We start from the raw sequence: 20,497 nt of genomic DNA, 5'->3' as shown, positions 1-20,497 counted from the left end.
GATTCCTGTAGGAGGGATTAGGGATTTGGGGAATTTAGTCCATGGTGCTTTATATAAGATATTTGCTTCTCCTGATCTTTAGGTTCCACTTATATCTATTAAGTTGTATCCTTTATAGAAAAATCCCTTGAAAGGTCTTAGTTCTTTCATTTATTTTACAAGTCAATCTCTCCTTTAACACTCCCCCCCAAAAAACAACTTCTAAATATGAAACATTTTCATTCTTTTTTTCTTACCAGGTGGTATGATGGCTAGAATACTGGGCTTGAAATCAGAACACATTTGTTTTTTTCTGAGTTCAAATCTAGCCTCACTGATTAGCTTAGTTGTGTGACTCTGAACAAATCATTTCGTCCTGTTTTCCTCATCTTTGAAATGAACTGCAGAAGAAAATGGCAAACCACTCCAGTACCTTGCCATGAAAATCCCAAGTGAGATCACAAAGAATGGGACACGATAACAATGCTAACAATGCACTTGTTATTTTTCTTGTGCTTCTGTTTGCAGTATTAGAATATTTTTTCAGTCTCTTGCTCTAGTTCTGTTTTCCATGTTCTGTTTTCCTTGTTCATGTTCTTATTTTTCTTTTACTTCTGTAGAAATACTTCAAATTTGTTCAATGATCCATTTTTTTTTCATTGAAGTTTTGACTTGGGTTTGTAGTCATTTCCTTTTGAGTTCTAGATAAAATTATTTGCTTTCCAGAATATACAAAACTATTGCTTTTTTTGGTGGTTTCTTACAACTTTGGGAATAGTTCTGTTAAAATTTGGGGGGCAGTTATATGGGGTAAATGGATAGAACGCCAGGCCTGGAATCAGGAAGACCTGAGTTCAAATTTGACCTCAAACACTTACTACCTGTGAGACTCTGGGCAAGTCACTTAACCTTGTTATCATCACTTTCCTCCATATGTAAAATGAGCTGGAAGAGGAAATGGCATACCATTCCACTATCTTTGCCAAGAAAACCCCAAATGGGTTTTCTGAACAACTGAATAATGACAAATATAAACTTTTCTGTGATTTTTGAAGGTCTTTCCCTAGGCTACTTGTGGATTCTCTCTTTTCACTGAGGTTGTTAAAGGTAACCACTGTGTAAATTGGATTTTGATTCACTTTTTTTTCTGTAGTAAATTTGTCTTTTGACATCTTTTGACTATATTCAGAAGTTATGAATTGTTTTCTTATAGATTTCCTGCATTATGGCATTAAAGGTTTTTTTTTTGTTCGATTTAATATTCATCTGGGAGACAAATGATCCTTACAATATAATAATAATGAATGAACCCTGTCTCCTCTTTTTAGGTCACCTGATTCTTTCCCCCATTCTTTCCTGTGGATGATGAGGTGTTTATACAGAGTCATTGAAGCAGCAGAGGATCCCAAAGGCCTATGGCACATTTTCCTGAGGATGCTTGTGTTCACTGCAAGTGCAAATGCAAAATTGCTGGTAGGGGAGGAATGTTGAGTGGGTCTATGTTAAAAATGTTTTTTTCTGGTCCTCTCCACTTCCACTTCTAGTTAGTATGGTAAATAAACTTAAAGTAGAAAACATAGGAAATAAGATTGCAAAGAGGAGTATAGAAGTCACAAACCATCCCAAAGCTGAAAGGCACATATTTTGCAAATTGTATCATATCAACTAAAATTCACATCCTGGTAATATAAATCAAGTAAGAAGATCCCATTTAAGTACTGCTTGTCGATATATGATATACAAATTCCAGACGAAATCCAGCCCTCCACAACCCCAGACTGGCAAAATATGAAAAAAATGCTGATAACTTTGAGATGATGTCTAAGTTTTATCAATTTGAGGGGGGCAGAGCCAAGATGGCGACAAGAGAGCAACATCTCTTAGAAGCTCTCTCATAAAACTTCGAAACTAAGGACTGTAACTAAACTTTGAAAAGACAGAACCCACAGAGGGACCCAGTGAGGCAGTTCTCCTACTCAAGGTAACCTGGAAAAGAGCAGAAAGGTTCTGCTCCCCGGGGTCAGAGGGGCAGCCCACCAGAGGGGTGGCACCAGAGCAAAAGAACTTCAGCCTCCTGGAGGCAGCCCCAGGGTGCTGGGAGCCCAGATCCAGAAACAGAAGCAGGGGGAGCCAGTAAGCAGGAGCCCCCAGGGCATGAGCCCATTGAACCTGGGGAGGGGAGTGAAGAGAGAGAGACTGCAGAGCTCTGTCCTCTGCCCAAGAACAGGACTCTGGGGCTCTGACCAAATTCAGATCCTGATCGCAGTCTAGGCCCCCCCATAGAACAGCAGGCCCCCCCCCACCTCGGCCCCTTGGCAGAGGGGGGCGCTTATGGTCATTCACAGACCAGGAGGGAGGACAGAGCCTCACACACTGAGACCCTTGTGGGAATGTCCCAAAAGCTCAGGCTTAGCTGGGGGAAATGAACAAGCAAAGAAATAAGAGGAAGACCATTGAGAAATATTTTGCAAATGAGTCCAAGAAGGATCAAAATACTCAGTCTGAAGATGAGGAAGCACAAGCTCCTGCATCTAAAGACTCCAAGAAAAACAGAAATTGGGCTCAGGCTATGACAGAGCTCAAAAAAGACTTTGAAAATCAAATGAGGGAGTTAGAAGAAAAACTGGGAAAAGGAGAGAGAGATGCAGGAAAAACATGAAAATGAAGTCAGCAGCTTAGTCAAGGAAATCCAAAAAAAATGCTGAAAAAAATAGCATGCTAAAAAACAGCTTAGATCAAATGGATAAAACAGTTCAAAAAGTTATTGAGGAGAAGAATTCTTTAAAAAGCAAAATTGGCCAGATGGAAAAAGAGATAAGAAAACTCTCTGAGGAGAACAAATCCTTCAGACAAAGAATGGAACTCAGGGAGATTGAGGAATTTACAGGAAACCAGGATTCATTACTTCAAAACCAAAAAAATGAAAAATTAGAAGAAAATGTGAAACATCTCATTGAAAAAACAACTGATATGGAAAACAGACTTAGGAAAGATAATTTAAAAATTATTGGAATACCTGAAAGTCATGATCAGGAAAAGAGCCTTGACATCATTTTCAAAGAATTACTACAGGAAAATTGCCCTGATATTCTAGAAGCAGAGGGCAAAATAGAAATGGAGAGAATCCACCGATCCCCCCACCCCTGAGAAAAAGATCCCAAAACACCAACCCCCAGGAATATTATAGCCAAGTTCTAGAACTCCCAAGTCAAAGAGAAAATACTACAAGCAGCCAGAAGGACACAATTCAAATACCGTGGAGCTGCAATCAGAATCTCACAGGACTTAGAAACTACATTGGAAGCTCGTAGGGCTTGGAATATAATATACTGGAAGGCAAAAGGGCTTAGAATGCAACCAAGAATCAACTACCCAGCAAGGCTGAATGTCCTCTTCCAGGGAAAAAAGATGGACTTTCAATGAACCAGAAGAATTTCAAATGTTCCTGTTGGAATGGCCAGAGCTGAACAGAAGGTTTGATCTTCAGATACAGGACTCAGGTGAAGCATAGAGATTGGAGGAGAAGGGGAAAATATGAGGGACTTGATGAACTGCATGTATTACTGCATAGAAAAATGAAACTGATAATACTCATATGAACCTCAGTTAATAGAGCAGGTAGAGGGAGCTTTTATAGTTGAAGCACAGGAGAAAGCTGAATTTGAAGATAAAATACGGTGTAAAAATGGAGTCAATAGAAAAAAAGCGAAATGTGATGGGAGAAAGAAAAAGGAGAGGGGGGAATAGGCCAAAATATCTCATCTCATATAATAAGTTTTTTTAATTACAATGAGCTACTGCAATGATATGGAAGGCGGGGAGGCAAGGGGGAATGAGGGAATCTTTGCTCTCATCAGAGGTGGCTAGGAGAGGAAACAGCATATATACTCAATGGGGTATAGGCATCTGGAGTAAGAAGAAAAGGGGGGCAACAGGGAGAAGGGGGGATGTGAGTGATGGAGGAGAGGATGGTCCATGGGGGGAGAGTGGTCAGATATAACACATTTTCCTTTTTACTTCTTGCAAGGGACTGGGATTGGAAGGGCTGCCCAGGACCATAGGGCCAGGTGGATTCTGGGCCTAAGGGGTGGTATGGGGGCTCAGGGCTTCTTGGCCCCAGCACCAGGGATCTGTCTGCTGCACCACTCAGCAACCCTACAGCAAAGTCAGAGTGAAAGGAGAGAGGAAATATAGTACATGGTAGTGGAGAAATACGAAAGGAGGGAGTTGCCCTCAGCAATGGCAATGGAAAAATATGGAAGTAACTTTTGTGATGGACTTACCATAAAGAATGTGATCCATCTGCAACAGAGTTGTTGGTGTTGGAACAAAGACTGAAGCACATTTTTTATTATTATTATTATTTGGGGGGGGGGTGCAGGGCAAATGGGGCTGGGTGGCCTGCCTGGAGCTGCATCCAGGGTGATCTTTGGGTGTCTGAGGCCAGATTTGGACCCGGGTGCTCCTGGCTCAAGGGCCAATGCTCTGTCCGCCACCCAGCACCCCTACTATTATTACTATTTTATTTTATTTAGGGTCTTTTTTTCTTTTTTTTTGGTTTTTTCAAGGCATTGGGGTTGGGGTGGCTTGCATGTCACACAGCTGGGTGATTTTTGGGTGTATGGGGCCAGATATGGGCTTGGGTGCTCCTGGATCCAGGGCTGGAGCTCTGTCCATTGTGCAACCTGGCCATACCTACAATTATTACTATTATTTTTTTTAATTTTAATTTTTTTCTCTCCCCTTTACTTTATCGCTCAAGCGAGTCTATATTTTGTGGGGGGGAGGGGGTATTTATTTATTCTTAAACAAGAATATTTTATTAATGCATAAAAACCTTATTTGTACAAAAAGAGAATTTAAAAAAAGTTTTATCAATTTGAGAAAAAATTTGAATATATTATTGAACTAAATAAACCCCAAGGTGGCACAGATAGAAGTTGGTCTTCCCCAAAAAATTCCTATAAAAATGAGACCTCAAACTCTTGCCCCTCACCCCCAGTCTAACACTCTTCCCTCTCCATTGAGTCCATGCCACCTAGTGCTTCCAATTCTTATCATAGCTGCTTGATCTATGTTCTCTGCCTCTTCCCCTACCTACTACTCCATCCCCCCTTTCCTCATGCTGCCTTCCTTCATTATCCCATTCCCTGTCTTCATGCTGCCATCTACCTCTTTCATCACTTGTCTCTGCCTTTCTGGGCATTTTGCCTTCATAATCTCTAAATGTGGTTACCATCTGTTGCCAATTATGTCCTTTCCTGATGAATACCCAAAGAACCAGGCATCACTACCATTATTTCATAATTTCAATTCTTAATTATCAATTCAGGGTACTTAAATATTTTTTATTTTTATTTTTTGTTTTGCAAGACAAATGGGATTAAGTGGCTTGCCCAAGGCTACACAGCTAGGTAATTATTAAGTGTCTGAGGCCACATTTGAACTCAGGTACTCCTGACTTCAGGGCCGGTTCTCTATCCACTGTGCCACCTAGCCGCCGCCCCCCCCCCCCCCAGGGTCCTTAAGTATTGAAGGCTTCCTGTGTTCATTCAAAAGGATTTTACCAGGGTAGCTAAGTGTGGCAGTGGATAGAACACTGGCCCTGTGAGTCAAGAGGATCAAGTTCAAATATGGTCTCGGACACTAGATACTTACTAGCCATATGACCTTGGGCAAATCACTTAACTCCAATGCCCCACCCCCAACATAGGTTTAAAAAAAGATTTTGTCTTTTCTGGAGTTCTATCATCCCTTTTTATGGATTCAAATGTAATTATTTGATATATTAGGTACAATTCCGATGGGGGACATTGGAAGTTTGAGAGGTTTTAGAAAATATCTAATCCATCTCCTTGGTCTTGTGACCCATTAATTCTAGGGTTTGGCATAGGAATATAGAATAATAGTTCTAGATCTAGAAGAGACTCAATAACCTATATAATCCAATTTCCCCTTTTCACAGATGAAGAAACAAAGGTACAGCACAGTTAAATGATTTGCTTAAGATCTTGTGAGTAGTTTGCATTTCTGAGCCATTTCTCTGGCTCCAAGTTACTTTCTAGATTTCCTTCACTCTGTTCCCCTTGACATACTTAGTCAAACTGAATTCACTAGCTTTCTCAGAGTACATCCTGTCCTTTTTATTCATGCAGTTATTTGAAAAAGAAGTTGAACTTCTTGAAGCTAGCACTTCTTCCCCAAAGTTTGAAGGGACAGTTCTTTTATTTTTCTATCAACTTGTCTAGTCCTCTTCTTTGCCCTGATCACATTCTGACTTTTATTTTATTTGTCTTTGTATCTTTATATCTACATTTAGATTGCAATCTCCTTGAAAATAAAGGAGATTCTTCTTTGTCTTCTAGTTCAGTACTTTTTTACAAAAGTACTGAATGTTTATAAAATTAATTTCTTCCCAAGTTCAAATTTGCCTTTAGACACTTCCTAGCTGTATGACCCTTTTTCAGTTTCCTCATCTGTAAAATGAGCTGGAGAAGTAAATGGCAAACTATTCTAATATCTTTGTAAAGAAAACCTCAAATGGGGTCATTGAAGAGTCAAACACAACTGAAATGAGTAAACAACAATTGTAAACTTTCCTCAAATTGTCTTTTTTTGGGTTGTAATTTTGTAGCATAACACTCAATGGCACCAAAGAATATCAGAAAGGAGCAGAAAGAGCATTTTTTCTTTGCCAGTGCCCCTTCAGTTACAAAGGATAGAATAAAGCACAGTGAATGCTCTCATACTAATGAATTAAAGTAAGCAGAGTCCTTTCCTATGTCATAATGGCAAGAACTATTCTGAAATGCTTATTTTTGAGGGGCAGGTACCCTTATTTTTCCTTTGAGCCATTTTTTTTAATTTTTATTCTTCCTTCAAATTTAGATCTTAATTTGTGAATTATATATGGTAACCCAGGGATTCCTTCCTGTTGCCCACAGTCAAATCTGAAGAAGAGATGAATATGTATATCTAAGTAGGCAGACTGTGTGCTTATTTCCAGTTGTGGCCTTTGCGTGAAGTCTAAAACCAATAAAAACATGCGTTTAAATATATATATATGTATATATATATATATAAATGTATATATGAGTATACATATATTTTTCTTATAAAGTTTTTGGATTATGCATTTTTTGGAAGATTACCTTTGTTTCTTTGTTTCTTCCTTTTGCCTATAGTATGAAAAATAAAAAAAATTAAATCATAGTTGTCCCCAATTGTTTTCCTCTCCTTTGCACTTAACCAGACTTTTACCATAAAGATTTTCACGATCGTTCTCTCTCTCTCTCTCTCTCTCTCTCTCTCTCTCTCTCTCTCTCTCTCTGGTTTTTGCAAGGTTGTAGGGTTAAAGTGATTTGTCCGAGGTAACACAGCTGGTAAATATCAATTGTCTGAGGCTGGAATTGAACTCAGGTCCTCCTGACTTCAGGGCTGGTACCACCTAGCTGTTTCCCCATGTTCTTTTTTCATCAAATGGATCACTCTCTCCTGATGAAGTAAGTGTCCAGTGATGAGTACCCTTATAAAATTTAGGGTGTGTTTCATGTTTTGAGGGTCTAAAGGCACTTAGATTCAATATGATCTACATGAAACCAAATTCTGCGCAATGGCTGAACATGAGAGTGGGGAGAGCAGTGACACTTGGTCATAAAGTAAGCAATCAAGTGCTTAATATGGGCCAAGGGCAGAGGCTACAGAGGATGTCCCTGATCTCAAGGAGCTAACAGTCTAATGGACTCATGGAAATAAACAGTATTCCTTTGCTTTAAATAAAGAGTTCTTAACCTGTGACCATAGCGTAGCACAGTGTTAAGAACCCTCCACAGTTGAGATAGCCTTAACTCTCTTTTGTTCTTTTTTTTCCATGAAGATTCATCTTTCTATCAACAGGCTCCATTTTGTTTGACATTTTGAGGTTGACTCTATTGACACTAAAAACTGAAATCCAAACTGCACAATTTGAACCTGAGTTACCACACAGTCAACAGGCTGGAAAACCATGCTGAGAGAGGAGTCAATGAGTCCTAAGCTTGCAGAGGGCCACAGATGCAATGAAGTTGTCCCTATAGCCAAATCTGGAACTCTTGATTGGATTGTAGGCATTCAAACTTGGCTACATGAATTGGGTTCTAATTTCAGATGTCTTGAAACCATCTTCTGGGCCTCAGGCTAAAAATAACTCTGTAAGGAGTCTTCAGGGAGAAGGGTCTGAAAAGTCCACAAAACACAAGGAGCAAACACCTCTAACTTTTGTGTTTCCATTGAACATGACATGTCTGGGCCCTCTGTTGACTCAGCACTTGCTTACATGACTTCCTCAGACCTTTCTCATCTTCTCTGTCTTTTATCTTCCTGAATTCACTTTTCTCCATTGAATTGCAAGTCAACTGTGTGTAGTGTCTTGTCTTTTTCATGGTCTGACTGGTTTTCAGACTACTGATGGTGGAAGTAAACACTAAGTAACCACACTCCTTGTGTGGCTCTACAAGAATATGCAGTTTGGAGGAGGGAGAAAAACACAAACATAGAAAATTTGTTTATTATAATTTTATAGGCTAAATCTTCAAGCTTCATGCTTCATTGTTAGGTGTTCTAGCAGTTTCTTCAAAAAAAAGATTTGGAGACCTCTTGACATTAACAGATCATTTAAATTCATCATTCTTCTCTTTTCTTCTTGAATGAGTCTTTTTGACTTTGGACATGTCATGAATTATTATTTTACTTTCTTGAAAAAGAAGACATTCCATTTTCTTTTATCTAGGCCCCAGACAAATGTACAAAATAGGTAGAAGTGTGTGTGGGTTTGTTTTTTGTTTTTTTAGCAGTTTTAGCAGTTTTCCATGCCCATTTCTACCATCTCCTAGTGTTTTTTTCCTTTATCTTGAAATGCCTAGTTCTAAGATAATCATCTGAAAACCAAATCTCTGTTTCTTTTTCCTCCCCTTTTCCTTTCCCCTCAACTCTCCAATCTCCATTAAAAACAAAACTACAAAAACCTTCTTTTTGCTAAAAGGGACAGATGACTTTTAATTAATTCATACTAAGATGTAAACAACCCACCTTAGGGGACATTTATATCTTAAAAAATAATTCTGATCAGTGAAACAAAGAAAGACTTTCAGACTGAATAAAGGAAATATTTTGATGCTTGGGACCCTCCTGCAAGAATCACTCTGACTTGAGAGAAGTCTAGTCTACTCCTGACTAAAGAAGTAGCTTGGTTACTGCTAACTGTTTAAATAGAGCATTTAAACAGAATTTCAAATATGTTAGGAAATCTCCCTTTAAAGGGATTAACAGCCAGCACACACTTATTTTCAAGTTATATCTCTAGACTTGTATGAAACAGAAGCAAAGACCCAGTTCCACTAGTGTCAGAGAAGTAACAAGTCAAGAAATACCTTTTGGGTCTTTCCATTGCCCCGGGGTCAAGACAACCCTATTCAATGTAAATTTTCAACTGTCTGGTTGGTAGATGCAAATTGTCTGCATGATTATTGTCTGAATTGCCATTCACAACTTATCCCAATTTATTAGAAATATGAACTTATTGTTCACTCTTGAAATGTATATTGGATTCTGATCATACAAAGTTTCTTCCTACATTTTCTCATATATTCATATTTATATAAATATGAATATATGAATATATATGCATCCTGTTGGTGGTCATATATTCTCCTCTCAGGAATGTTCAATGATTAATACTTCTGTGCTTTAATGACTTACATTTTAATGAATTGTGAAATCTTTATAAAGTGATTTAAGTTCTTTGGATATGAGTGCTAAAAATATATATACTAATAATTTTTTAGAGAGATTAAGAACTTTTGAAAAAAATCTAATTTTTCATTTCTATAAAGTGATTTGATAGGTGGATTAGGTGATGTCTAAAATAAAATTCTACCAATTATTAATATTAATATTAATAATATCCTAGAGTATCTTTTAAATATGTAAAAGATTATTTAAAAGATAACCAGCTATAGGTTTTCAAAAAGAAAATTAATCTAAATAACAGGTACAGGGACAGTTAGTGGTGCAGGAGATAGAGTATTGGCCTTGGAGTCAGAAGGACCCAAGTTCAAATCCAGCCTCAGACACTAGTGATCTTGGGTGAGTCACTTAACCCTTGCAAAAACTAAAAAAAAAAAATGAAAAAAAATAGTCCTCTGATCCTTTAAAAAAAGTAACTGGTAGAGTTGAGCAAGATATGTCAACTTTGTTTTCAAAGTGAGGGATATTGAACCACAGAATTGGCAGCTAGAAGAGTCTATGAAATTTCCATCTTTGGAGATCTTTAAAAACAATGCCTTTTATGAGTACTGCATAATTTGGTTATGGGGCTTTCCAAATGGTCTTTTGATGTCCTTTTTATCCCTAAAAGGCTACAGAATTTAGATTATCACTGCATTAAAACAGTTTTTAATTGTGGTGTGCCATTAGGCTATACCAAAAATAAAGTCAAAAGCTGTCATACACACACACACACACACACACACACACACACACACACGTGTGTCTTTGTATTTCTCAGTGATTCTCTGTCTTGTCTCTGTTTGTCTCTGTCTTTCTATAAAGAGAAACTTGAGATTGTTGCCCTGTGGATCACTTGAGTCGGGGAGCCAGGGCAAAAAGTCCAGTACCGATTATGATGAGCCTTAAATTAAAAGAGAAATATATGTACTTCTTTTTTTAGGAGTTGAATGTCAATGATGGGGAAGAACAAAGTAAAACAAGACAACCGTCTACTGAAAAATGACGAGAGTAGAAAAGGGTATTTTTTTTTTGCAAGGCAATGGGGTTAAGTGATTTGCCTAAGGCCACACAACTAGGTAATTATTAAGTATCTGAGGGCAGATTTGAACTCAGGTCCTCCTGACTCCAGGGCCAATGCTCTATTCACTGTGCCACCTAGCTGCCCCAAAAGAGTATTTTCTAAATATAACATCTAAATAGTTAAAGAATGGATTAAAGAATGTTGAGGAGTTCTCTGAACACCTTTAAATAATGCTCTAAAACAAATTTTGATTAACAGAATCCACAAAAGGACAGCATGAAACAAATTTTCCTACTTCTAACAATATAGAAGGTCAGCAGGAAAGGTCTATCACAGCTCAGATCTGTCCCTAACAAACCAGAAATAGGCCTTGGAAGTGACTCAATAGCAATAGCAGCATTTTCGGAGCTCTCAGTCCACAGAAGGTCAAACAAGATGACAGGGTCTCTTTGCTGGACCTAGGGGTAGGACTCTGTGTGCTCATACTTGGATTTTGGGTGGCACTTCCAGGGTGAAGAGCAGCACTGGCCCACCAGAGCTTGTGGGTACAGTGAACAGAGACCCTGGTCACTGTTTCAGGGTAGAAAAGAATGCTTGCAGTTGCTCATAGACCAGAGCACAGGCCAGGAGAGTAGTAAACACTTAGATCATACCACCTTGGAAGACCTGAAAACTTACAAGTCCTCACAAGTATCTCTGAAAATAGATGCACAAAACCCCTAAATCTCGGGACAGCATACCTTCCAGGGTGGAAACAGAACCCCACTTTAGGAAAGAGTTATTAAGTCAAGAAACTGACTGGAAAAAGAGCAACAACAGAAAAAATTTTGACTACAGTAAATTACTTTGGTGACAAAGAAGATCAAAACACACACTCAGAAAAGGACAACAAAGTTGAAGTTCCTACATCCAAAGCCTCAAAGAAAAATATTAATTGGTCTCAAGCTAGCTAAGAACTCAAAAAGAATTTTAAAAACCAAGTAAGAGACATAAATGAAAAATGGGAAAGAGAAATGAGAGATCTCAAGAAAATCATGAAAAGAAGAGTAAACAATTTGGTAAAGGAAGCACCAAAAATTACTGAAAAAAAAAATACCTTAAAAACCAGAATAGGCCAAATGGTAAAAGAGTTACTAAAATTCACCTAAGACAACAAAACCTTCAAGGTAGAATTGACAAATAGAAAAGGAGGTACAAAAGCTCACCTGAATATGAGAACTGAGCAAGTAGAAGTTAATATTGCTATAAGACATCAACAAACAAAACAAAATCTTTCTGGAGAGAAATTTGTATCAATGCCAAAAGGGCAATAAAATTACACATACAATGCCACTACTAGGTCTATACCCTGAAGAGAACTTGAAAAAAGGTTTAAAATCGCACATGTACAGAAATATTCATAGCAGCCCTGTTTGTAGTAACAAAACTAGAAATAGAGGGGATGATCATCAATTGGGGAATGGCTGAACATAGTGTGGTAAATGTATGTGATGGAACACTATTGTTCTGTAAGAAATCATGAGGGACGGGATTTCAGAGAAGCCTGGAAAGACCTGAATAAATTGATGCTGAATGAAGTGAACAGAACTAGAAAAACATTATACACACTAACAACAACAACAACATGGGTGATGATCAACTAGGATGGACTTGCTCATTTCAGCAGTATAATAATCTAAGATAATTAAAAAAAAACTTATGATGGAATATATTCTCCATATCCAGAGAAGAAACTGTGTAATTTAAATGAAGACCAAAGCTTATCATCTTCAATTTTTAAAAGTTGTCTTTTATATTATTTTACCCCTCTCTAATGTTTTCTTCCATATGGATTTGATTCTTCTCTACAACATGATTATTTAGCAATGATATAAATATAGAACCTTTATCAGATTGCTTTCTGTCAGGGGGAGGGAGGAAGGGAGGGAAGGCAGGGAGGGAGAAAAATGTGAAACTCAAAACTTGAAAAAAAAGGATTGGTAAAAAACAACCATTGCATTTAGTTGAGAAAACAAAATATTTTTTAAAAAAGAAACAAAACCAAAGGAATGAAAAAATAGAGGACAATGTTATATATCTCTTGGAAAAACAACCGACTTGGAGAATAGATCCAGAAGAGATAATTTAAAAATTATTGCAAGCAGCCAGAAACACTTCAAGTATCATGGATTCACAGTCAGAATAACACAAAATTTAGCAGTTTCTACATTAAGGAATCAGAGAGCTTGGAATAAGATACTCTATAGGACAAAGGAGCCATAATTACAACCAAGAATCACCTACCCAGCAAAACTGTATATAATCCTTCAGGGTAAAAAAAAAAAAGCATATTCATTGAAAAGGAGGACTTTCAAGCTTAACTGAAGAAAACCAGAGAGTTGAAAAGAAAATTTGACTTTAAATAAAAGACCCTAGTATAAAAGGTAAATAGGAAAGAGAAATCATAAGGGACTTAATAAAGTTAACTATTTAGAATCCTACATAGAAAGATGATATTTACAACTCATAAGAACTTTCTCATTCTTAGGGCAGTTAGAAGGAGTTAAGTTTTTCTGATATAGGCCTTATTCTTCAAATATATAGAGAAATGAGACTAATTTATAAAAAATAAGAACCATTCCTCTACTGATAAATGATCAAAAAATATGAAGTCAGTTTTCAGATGAAATAAAGCTATTTATAGTCATATGAAAAATGCTCTAAATCTCTACTTATGGGAGAAATGCAAATTAAAAAAAATTGTGAGGTACTATCTCATTTTTATTAGATTGGCTAATAGAATAGAATAAAAAAAATTTTGGAGAGGATGTGGGAAAATTGAGACACTAATGCACTAGTGGAGTGGTGAACTGAAGCAACCATTACATAGAGCAATCTGGAACTATGCCCAAAGGTCTATATAACTATGTAAACTCTATGTAAAATCCTTACTGTATCCCCAAAGAGATAAAAAAACCAAGGAAATATTTGCAAAAATATTTTTAACAGCTCATTTATGGTAGCAAAGAATTGGAAATTGAGGGAATGCTCATCAATTGGAGAATGGGTAAATATATTGTAGTAAATGTGAAGGACTACTATTATGCTATAAGAAATGATGAAAAAAACCTAGAAAGATTTACATAAACTGAAGCAAAGTGAAATGAGCAGAAAAAGTAGAAAACTGTGCACATTAATAGCAATATTGTAGGATGGTCAACTGTGAATGACTTAACCATTTATAGCAATACAATGATCTAAGACAACTCTGAAGTACTTATGATGAAAAATGCTATCCGTTTCCAGACAATGAACTGTTGGAGTCTGAATGCAGATTTTTTAAAACATGACCAATATGACTACACATGCATTACCTATATCAAATCGCTTGCCTTCTCAATGAGGGAATAGGGAGGATGGGAGAGAATTTAGAACTTAATTTTTAAAATGAATGTTGAAAATTGTTTTAACAGGTGATTGGGGAAAATAGAATACTAATTAAGCAAAAAAAATTAATGAATTAAAATGTTCCATTTTCATGCTTTTGTTTTACAGTTTTTTCTTAGGCATCAAACATCAAATGCTGAAATAATACTCATAATAATACTCATAAATAAAGTCATACATCCTAGAGTTATTCCTTTGATGATTTGAATTAGTTGTGATAATGAAATGTGTTTTGGAAACTTAAAGCACTATTTAAATATGAGTTATTATCCCATTCTCATCTTTTTTTTGATGATTTTTCAAATAGAAACAGTCCTGAGACAAGTTACTATTCTACTATTATTTAATTTAAAATGTTTATATTCTAGTATTATTACATCTAATATTCTATGAATCATTGTACAAAGAGTTTGATAAAATATTATTATTACTATTCTAATACCTAAAGGATCTTGATTTCATCAGTGTGGGTAGGGACTCCAAAAGTGAGAACTCCCTCTGTCAATTCAGATACAACCTATTTCTGGTTTAGTGGAAAAGTCCTCTAGAATTGTCAGAAGCTTGTTCTCTACCTTCCTCCCTTCTTACCATCTTTGATTGTAGTCACTTAAGATGTCATATGCTTCTTGGGTCCTCATGATGAAAGCTATCCTCTCCATTAGCCAGCGATTTTCTCTCTCAATGAGTCGAAGCCTATCTGTCTCCTTCTGTAGAGTTCAGGGAGAGAAAAAATATCATTTTAAGAATGGTGGAATCACACTTCCTTTGGGGAGTATCAGCATTTTTGCTTCAACTATTTCTTTGATTCCTTCCACTCAGAATTTTATTTTTCTCTAAGTGCCCAGCCAGGTAGGCGTCAAGTGCTGCAGCACAGAAATCTTCAGATATTATGAGTGGAAGCTTTTGAAATATATCCTTTCTGTCCCACCCCCACCCCCAAATGCACAAAAAATGATGGCCTTATGCTCGAATCAAAGTTAAAAAACAGGAGTGCCTAGGTGGCGCAGTGGATAGAGCACCAGCTCTGGAGTCAGGAGTACCTGAGTTCAAATCCAGCCTCAGACACTTAATAATTACCTAGCTGTGTGGCCTTGGGCAAGACACTTATCCTCATTTGCCTTACAAAAACCTAAAAAAAAAAAAAGTTAAAAAATAAACGTGATAAGGAATGTGGAAAGCATTAGGTCATCCCTTAACACTACAATGTGACAATTACTATGGAGAGAAAAACCAGTCTCCACAGGGGAGGTTTAATAGGATTCCAAAGCACAAAATCTTTGAGGTCAGCTGAGAGTTAGCTTTTCACTACATGTCTGACTAGAGTCTAGAAATGCTATCCTGGATTATTCTGAGTTGGTTGTTTGCATTTTATCCTGTTCATTTAGGACTATTTCTTGACTCTGTTTTTTTTCCTCTCTTTAAAATAAGATCACACTACTTTTTTTTATTTTTTTTTCACACTACTTTTTAAAATCATCACCATGGACCCCCCCACATAGAGAGGCAATTCCATGTAAGAACAAACAAATGAAAACCTCAAAAACTACAATATTTTGATTTTTCTGACCAGTCATCACCTGAGTAACCAGGTCATACAAACTCTCCATAAGCAGCTATACCCTTCTCTTAAAAAACAGTTAAGTGGTGAAAATTACTCTAAACTTTATAACTGATAGTGCTCAGTAGATAGATTTTTTAAAATCATTTTTCTGTTGTTATTTTCCCTCTATCTCCCCTTACAATTTAAAAAAAAATAGTAATAACAGGAGGGATGATGCTCAGAAAAAAGAAGGGTTTCTGGTCCAGTGACTTTTCAGTTCTCTTCAGGAACAAGTGAGGTTAATTTGTTTTCTCCAATTGTGTCCTTTATATAAATTTTTTAAAATGGTGCTTGACTTTTAAAATTCCCTGGGTTTTCAGATGACTTTTTGTTTGTTATTGTTAGCTAATTAACTCAAGAGAAATCACTGAAAATATACCTTAAATTTCTTTAAATTGAGTTGAATATGGTTGTGGATCAAAGGAGGACCACAGTCCACTATTGCTTTGGCAGTCTCAACCTGTAGCAGATAATAAACATTTTTATTCCAGGTACAAAATAATTAAATAAAATCTGCTAAGATTTGTAGCTACATTGTTATTAGAAATGGAATCACAATTTTTAACCCTAAAAAAAGTTATTATAATTAACAACTCATAGGAGGAGTATGTGTTGGAACCATTGCATATTAGTTTTCAGCGTGAATATTTACACATCGAAAATAGGCAAAAGGTTACAAATCATTTAGTTTGTTCTTGTGACAACTGTCTAGTCCTAAGAGAGTTATGGAAAAATGAATGCAGGTTAAGTTTAAAAGTGTGTCTTGCAGAGTTTGTCTGTTTTCCTCCTCCCTCCTCTCAAACTTCCACAATGGAGATCTAACCCCTTCTAATCAGTCTGTCAAAAAACTTTTATTAAGCAATTACCATGTGCCAGTCCCAGTACCAAGTACTGAGGATGCAGAAACAGCAAAAAAGTGGTGGAATGGAGGAGACACAGCATGCAAACAATTGTGCATATATGCCTCAATACATGGTTTTTATGAGGTGCTAAGAAAAATAAAATAGAACAAAGCAAGCCTTGTATCAAGCTTTCTGGTGGTGAACCTCTCCATACTAACCCAGGAATGTTCTATCCTACAAGTCTTTCTGGTTTGGTAGGACCTGCCAGGGCTACTGTCAGGTGGAGGAATATCTGTGTGTGTGTGTGTGTGTGTGTGTGTGTGTGTGTGTGTGTGTGTGGTGTGTGTGTGTGTGGTGTGTGTGTGTGTGTGTGTGTGTGTGAGAATGTGTACACAGAGATAAAGCAAATTAGATACTAAATAGAAGATAGAAATGAAAATTAGAAAAATATTTATATATGGACTCAAACATATGAATGGATAACACATAAATGGAGATCATTACTGCCATTTTTCATAGTATTGGTGATTTTACTGGTACAGGGAACTTCTGGGGAGATAACTCTCTTTTTAAGTGTAGTTCTGCAAGGGGTCCATAACTTAAGATTTTTAGAGAGAGAGGTCTAAGGTGCTGCAGGGTTAAGTGATTTACTATAAGCCACATAATTATTGTTTTTACTGGACTTGAATGTAGATTTTCCCCATCACTAGGTTGTGACATTATATGTTCTTTGTCAATGAGAGAATATTTACAAATCATTATTTATCATCTCAAGCATACCACACCATTTTAAAGCTAAAAAATATTAAAATTAATTATTAGTGATCTAATGGTTTCATTCAGTATCTCAAGGCCCCCCTGTGGACACATATAACATTAGAAAAGAAAAAAGAAATCTATGCTATTTATATAAAGTGGAGAATGAAGTGAAAAGGAATAAAAGACTCACTACTGGTCATTTTTACTTCACTGTGTATTTCTAAAAGTCCTTTTGATCATTAATTGAAGATGCTAATATTGACCTATGTTTAAAATCTAGGCCTTCAGGTATACAGTCTAAATTCTGTTAACTGCAAAATAAACAAATGTGGAGTTTTCTATTTGGCAAATTTATAAATCAAGGGATTAGAATTTAAGGACATCCATTATGTTACACAGATGGGGGAGCAATAGAAATTACTAACATTTTAAAAGGAGACCTTTAAAATAGTAGTTCCCCTAGTGTTCTTAACTTTTTGTTTGTTTTTACTGAGTCAATTTGACTGAAGAACATTGAAGAATAATAGAAAGCTAGAGTATTCAGAGCCTTTGCCAAGGAAGGACAATCAGAAATAAAGATAAAAGATTTTTTAAAAGACTAGATACTGTGAGTCAGTGGAGAAATGTCATTAAATTCCATTGATCCAACAACTTTTCACAAAGAATCTCAGCTAGGTTACTTAAATGCTGTGTTGACCTTGTATAAGTACCAGCCTCTCAGGAACTCAATTTCTTTTCCTGTAAAATGAGGCAATTGGACTATTGGTCCTAACTATACAATTTTAAAAGTCTTTTCTACAAAGTAACTATATATTCAGAATTTTGCCTTGGAACAGAAAGAGTTATGTGAATTTGGGACTAGAAAGTGAATTTCTAATCTTAAAAGCCTGTCTGAAAGAAATATTTTCTGATGAGTTGTGGAGGATTTTTTGTTTGCTTGTTTGTTTTTGTTATGGTGGCTATTTTTTTTTATAAGATACAAACTCAACAGCATCAAAGTCAAGGTAAGATTAACTATTTTTGCAAGATAAGGGTCCTGATTATCAGAGAGTAGGAGTGATAGGGAAGTTGAAGGTTGTGGCCTGAGGGGAGAAATAAGGGTCTTTTTTCCACTGCCAAAGACATATCTGGAAGTAACTGGGTTAAAGGTAAAAAAGAGAAGACAAAGCTAGGATCAAAGGGGAATTTTTATCTCTCTGAGAAAGTGGATAGAGGTGGTCTTGAAGTCAAGAAGACTCAACTCCAGAAACAGCCTCAGACACTTACTAGCTGTGTGATTCTAGGCAAGTCAAATAATATGTCATTATTAAGTTAACCTTAAGAGCAAATGTCTGGCTTTGGATTCTTATTTTCCTTCCCTTTTTTAATCTTATGGTTACTCTCAGAAACTAGTACAAGGTTTGATAATTGCACATATATACATACACACAAACCAAATACACAATTCAACTTCAATCCAACATACTTTGCAAATATATCTTTCACAGTTGTGGTACTAAAACCTTAGGCACTGTATTTGATATACAATGGTCGAGGGGAGGGGGAGAGGAGGGGAAGAATACAAAATTTAGATAACCTTTACTTATGTGTTACAGCCTAGGTTGTTGCTTGTCTTATATAACCTTGTTTCTACTCTACTTGTTTTTGAGGCTAAATTAATATTAATTTATATTTGTTATATCTAGCCCTACTTCCCTACTGATTTCTAACAGATTTTTTCTTTCCCAACATCTTTATAGAGAGATTTCTATATATAAAAAAAGATTATTGCTAAATAGTGTCTAGAAAGTGGGCTAAAACTATAGGGAGAGAATTCAGTCTTACGTAAGGAGTACTTTTTACTTCTAATTTTAGAGTTCATCAGCTTCAAATTTCAATACCTATTACCTTGAGATATCTTTTAAAAACAATATTGTTTTTTTTATTATCATTAACTTATGTTTTATATCAATCCCCCTCTACTTCACTATAAAGTCAGAGAATGGGGAAAAATTCAGAGTCAGTTGAATTGGCAATCAGAGGAGCAACAAGGGTAGGCAAGAGTCATCTAGGGGTGTAATACATAAAGCTTACCTAAACTTTTTTATTTCCCTTTTCCCTCTCCCCTAACATACACATACAGCAAATATTTAATAAAATGATTGAAGTCCTAGGTGGACTTAGTAAAAGTTCAAAGATGACTGACTGAACAAAGAGAATCTTTCATTAGGGGGAGGATTTTTCCAATAATCTAAACTGAGAATATTCCTGAGAGCTTACTAAATTGCATACTTTTTAAGGGCAGAAATGATTTTTATTATTTTACATCTTTGCATGCTTATGGTTTGCACTAAAATATTTAGAGTGAGAATTAGGAGGAATATGAGAGGTCTTTCTTGGACCCCCCCCCACCTTCCAGTTGTCAATGCTAGCTCTTACTGGTGTTTTCTTAATACCTTTTTTTTTTTTTTTAGATTTTTGCAAGGCAATGGGGTTAAGTGGCTTACCCAAGGCCACACAGCTAGGTAATTATTAAGTGTCTGAGGCTGGATTTGAACCCAGGTACTCCTGACTCCAAGGCCGGGGCTTTATCCACTACGCCATCTAGCTGCCCCTTAATACTTTTTTTCCTTTTTTTCCCCAGGACTGGAGGACTGGGACAAAGTTACACATGTGAGAGATGGCCTTCAGTGAAGTTTCCTTATGAATACACTCATATATAATTGTGAAATATGACCTTCAGTGAAGCTTTCTCATGTCTCATGAATACCCTCTTGAACACCTTATTTTTATTTTGTTTCTTGTAAGCTGAATCAGTCCCATTTCCTAGGGACCTATGATTCTCCGAAGATGAGCTAATTTCAAGAAGAATTGAATTCTTTCTAAATGGATACATCCAAATTTAGTCAGAGGAAATGAATAATGAAGTTTTATAAAACATCACTTTTAATAGGGTATAGATTAGTTATGAATATGGTAATAAGGGATTGAAAACTATTACTTTCTAATAGGATAGAGAGTAATTATGAATAATTACAATAATGAGGATTGAATTTGCTTTGCTAAAGTTGAGCGATATTAGGAATAAGATTGTGAGCTTGTCCTATCAGCTAATGGTAGGATAAG

General features: G+C 36.3%; 1 protein-coding gene across 8 annotated transcripts in view; it reads right to left on the bottom strand.

The window, feature by feature from the left end:
- Window positions 1-20,497, bottom strand: part of LOC141491312 (uncharacterized) — a 44,386-nt gene that overhangs the window by 6,749 nt on the left and 17,140 nt on the right. For 5 of the 8 annotated variants that reach the window (XM_074192121.1, XM_074192123.1, XM_074192126.1 and 2 more), the window contains 3 exons: window positions 16,171-16,251; window positions 14,780-14,898; window positions 7,131-7,157 (listed from right to left, as the gene is read on the bottom strand). In XM_074192121.1, coding sequence (XP_074048222.1) covers window positions 7,131-7,157; window positions 14,780-14,898; window positions 16,171-16,251 — 227 coding nt within the window. The remainder of the gene's footprint in view (window positions 1-7,130; window positions 7,158-14,779; window positions 14,899-16,170; window positions 16,252-20,497) is intronic. The other 3 variants (XM_074192125.1, XM_074192128.1, XM_074192124.1) reach the window with 2 other exon arrangements.

Source organism: Macrotis lagotis, chromosome 6, assembly GCF_037893015.1.
Source record: "Macrotis lagotis isolate mMagLag1 chromosome 6, bilby.v1.9.chrom.fasta, whole genome shotgun sequence".
Lineage (NCBI taxonomy): Eukaryota > Metazoa > Chordata > Mammalia > Peramelemorphia > Peramelidae > Macrotis > Macrotis lagotis.
Note: the sequence above shows the minus strand (reverse complement) of the source record. Positions and strands in the feature narration are given on the sequence as shown.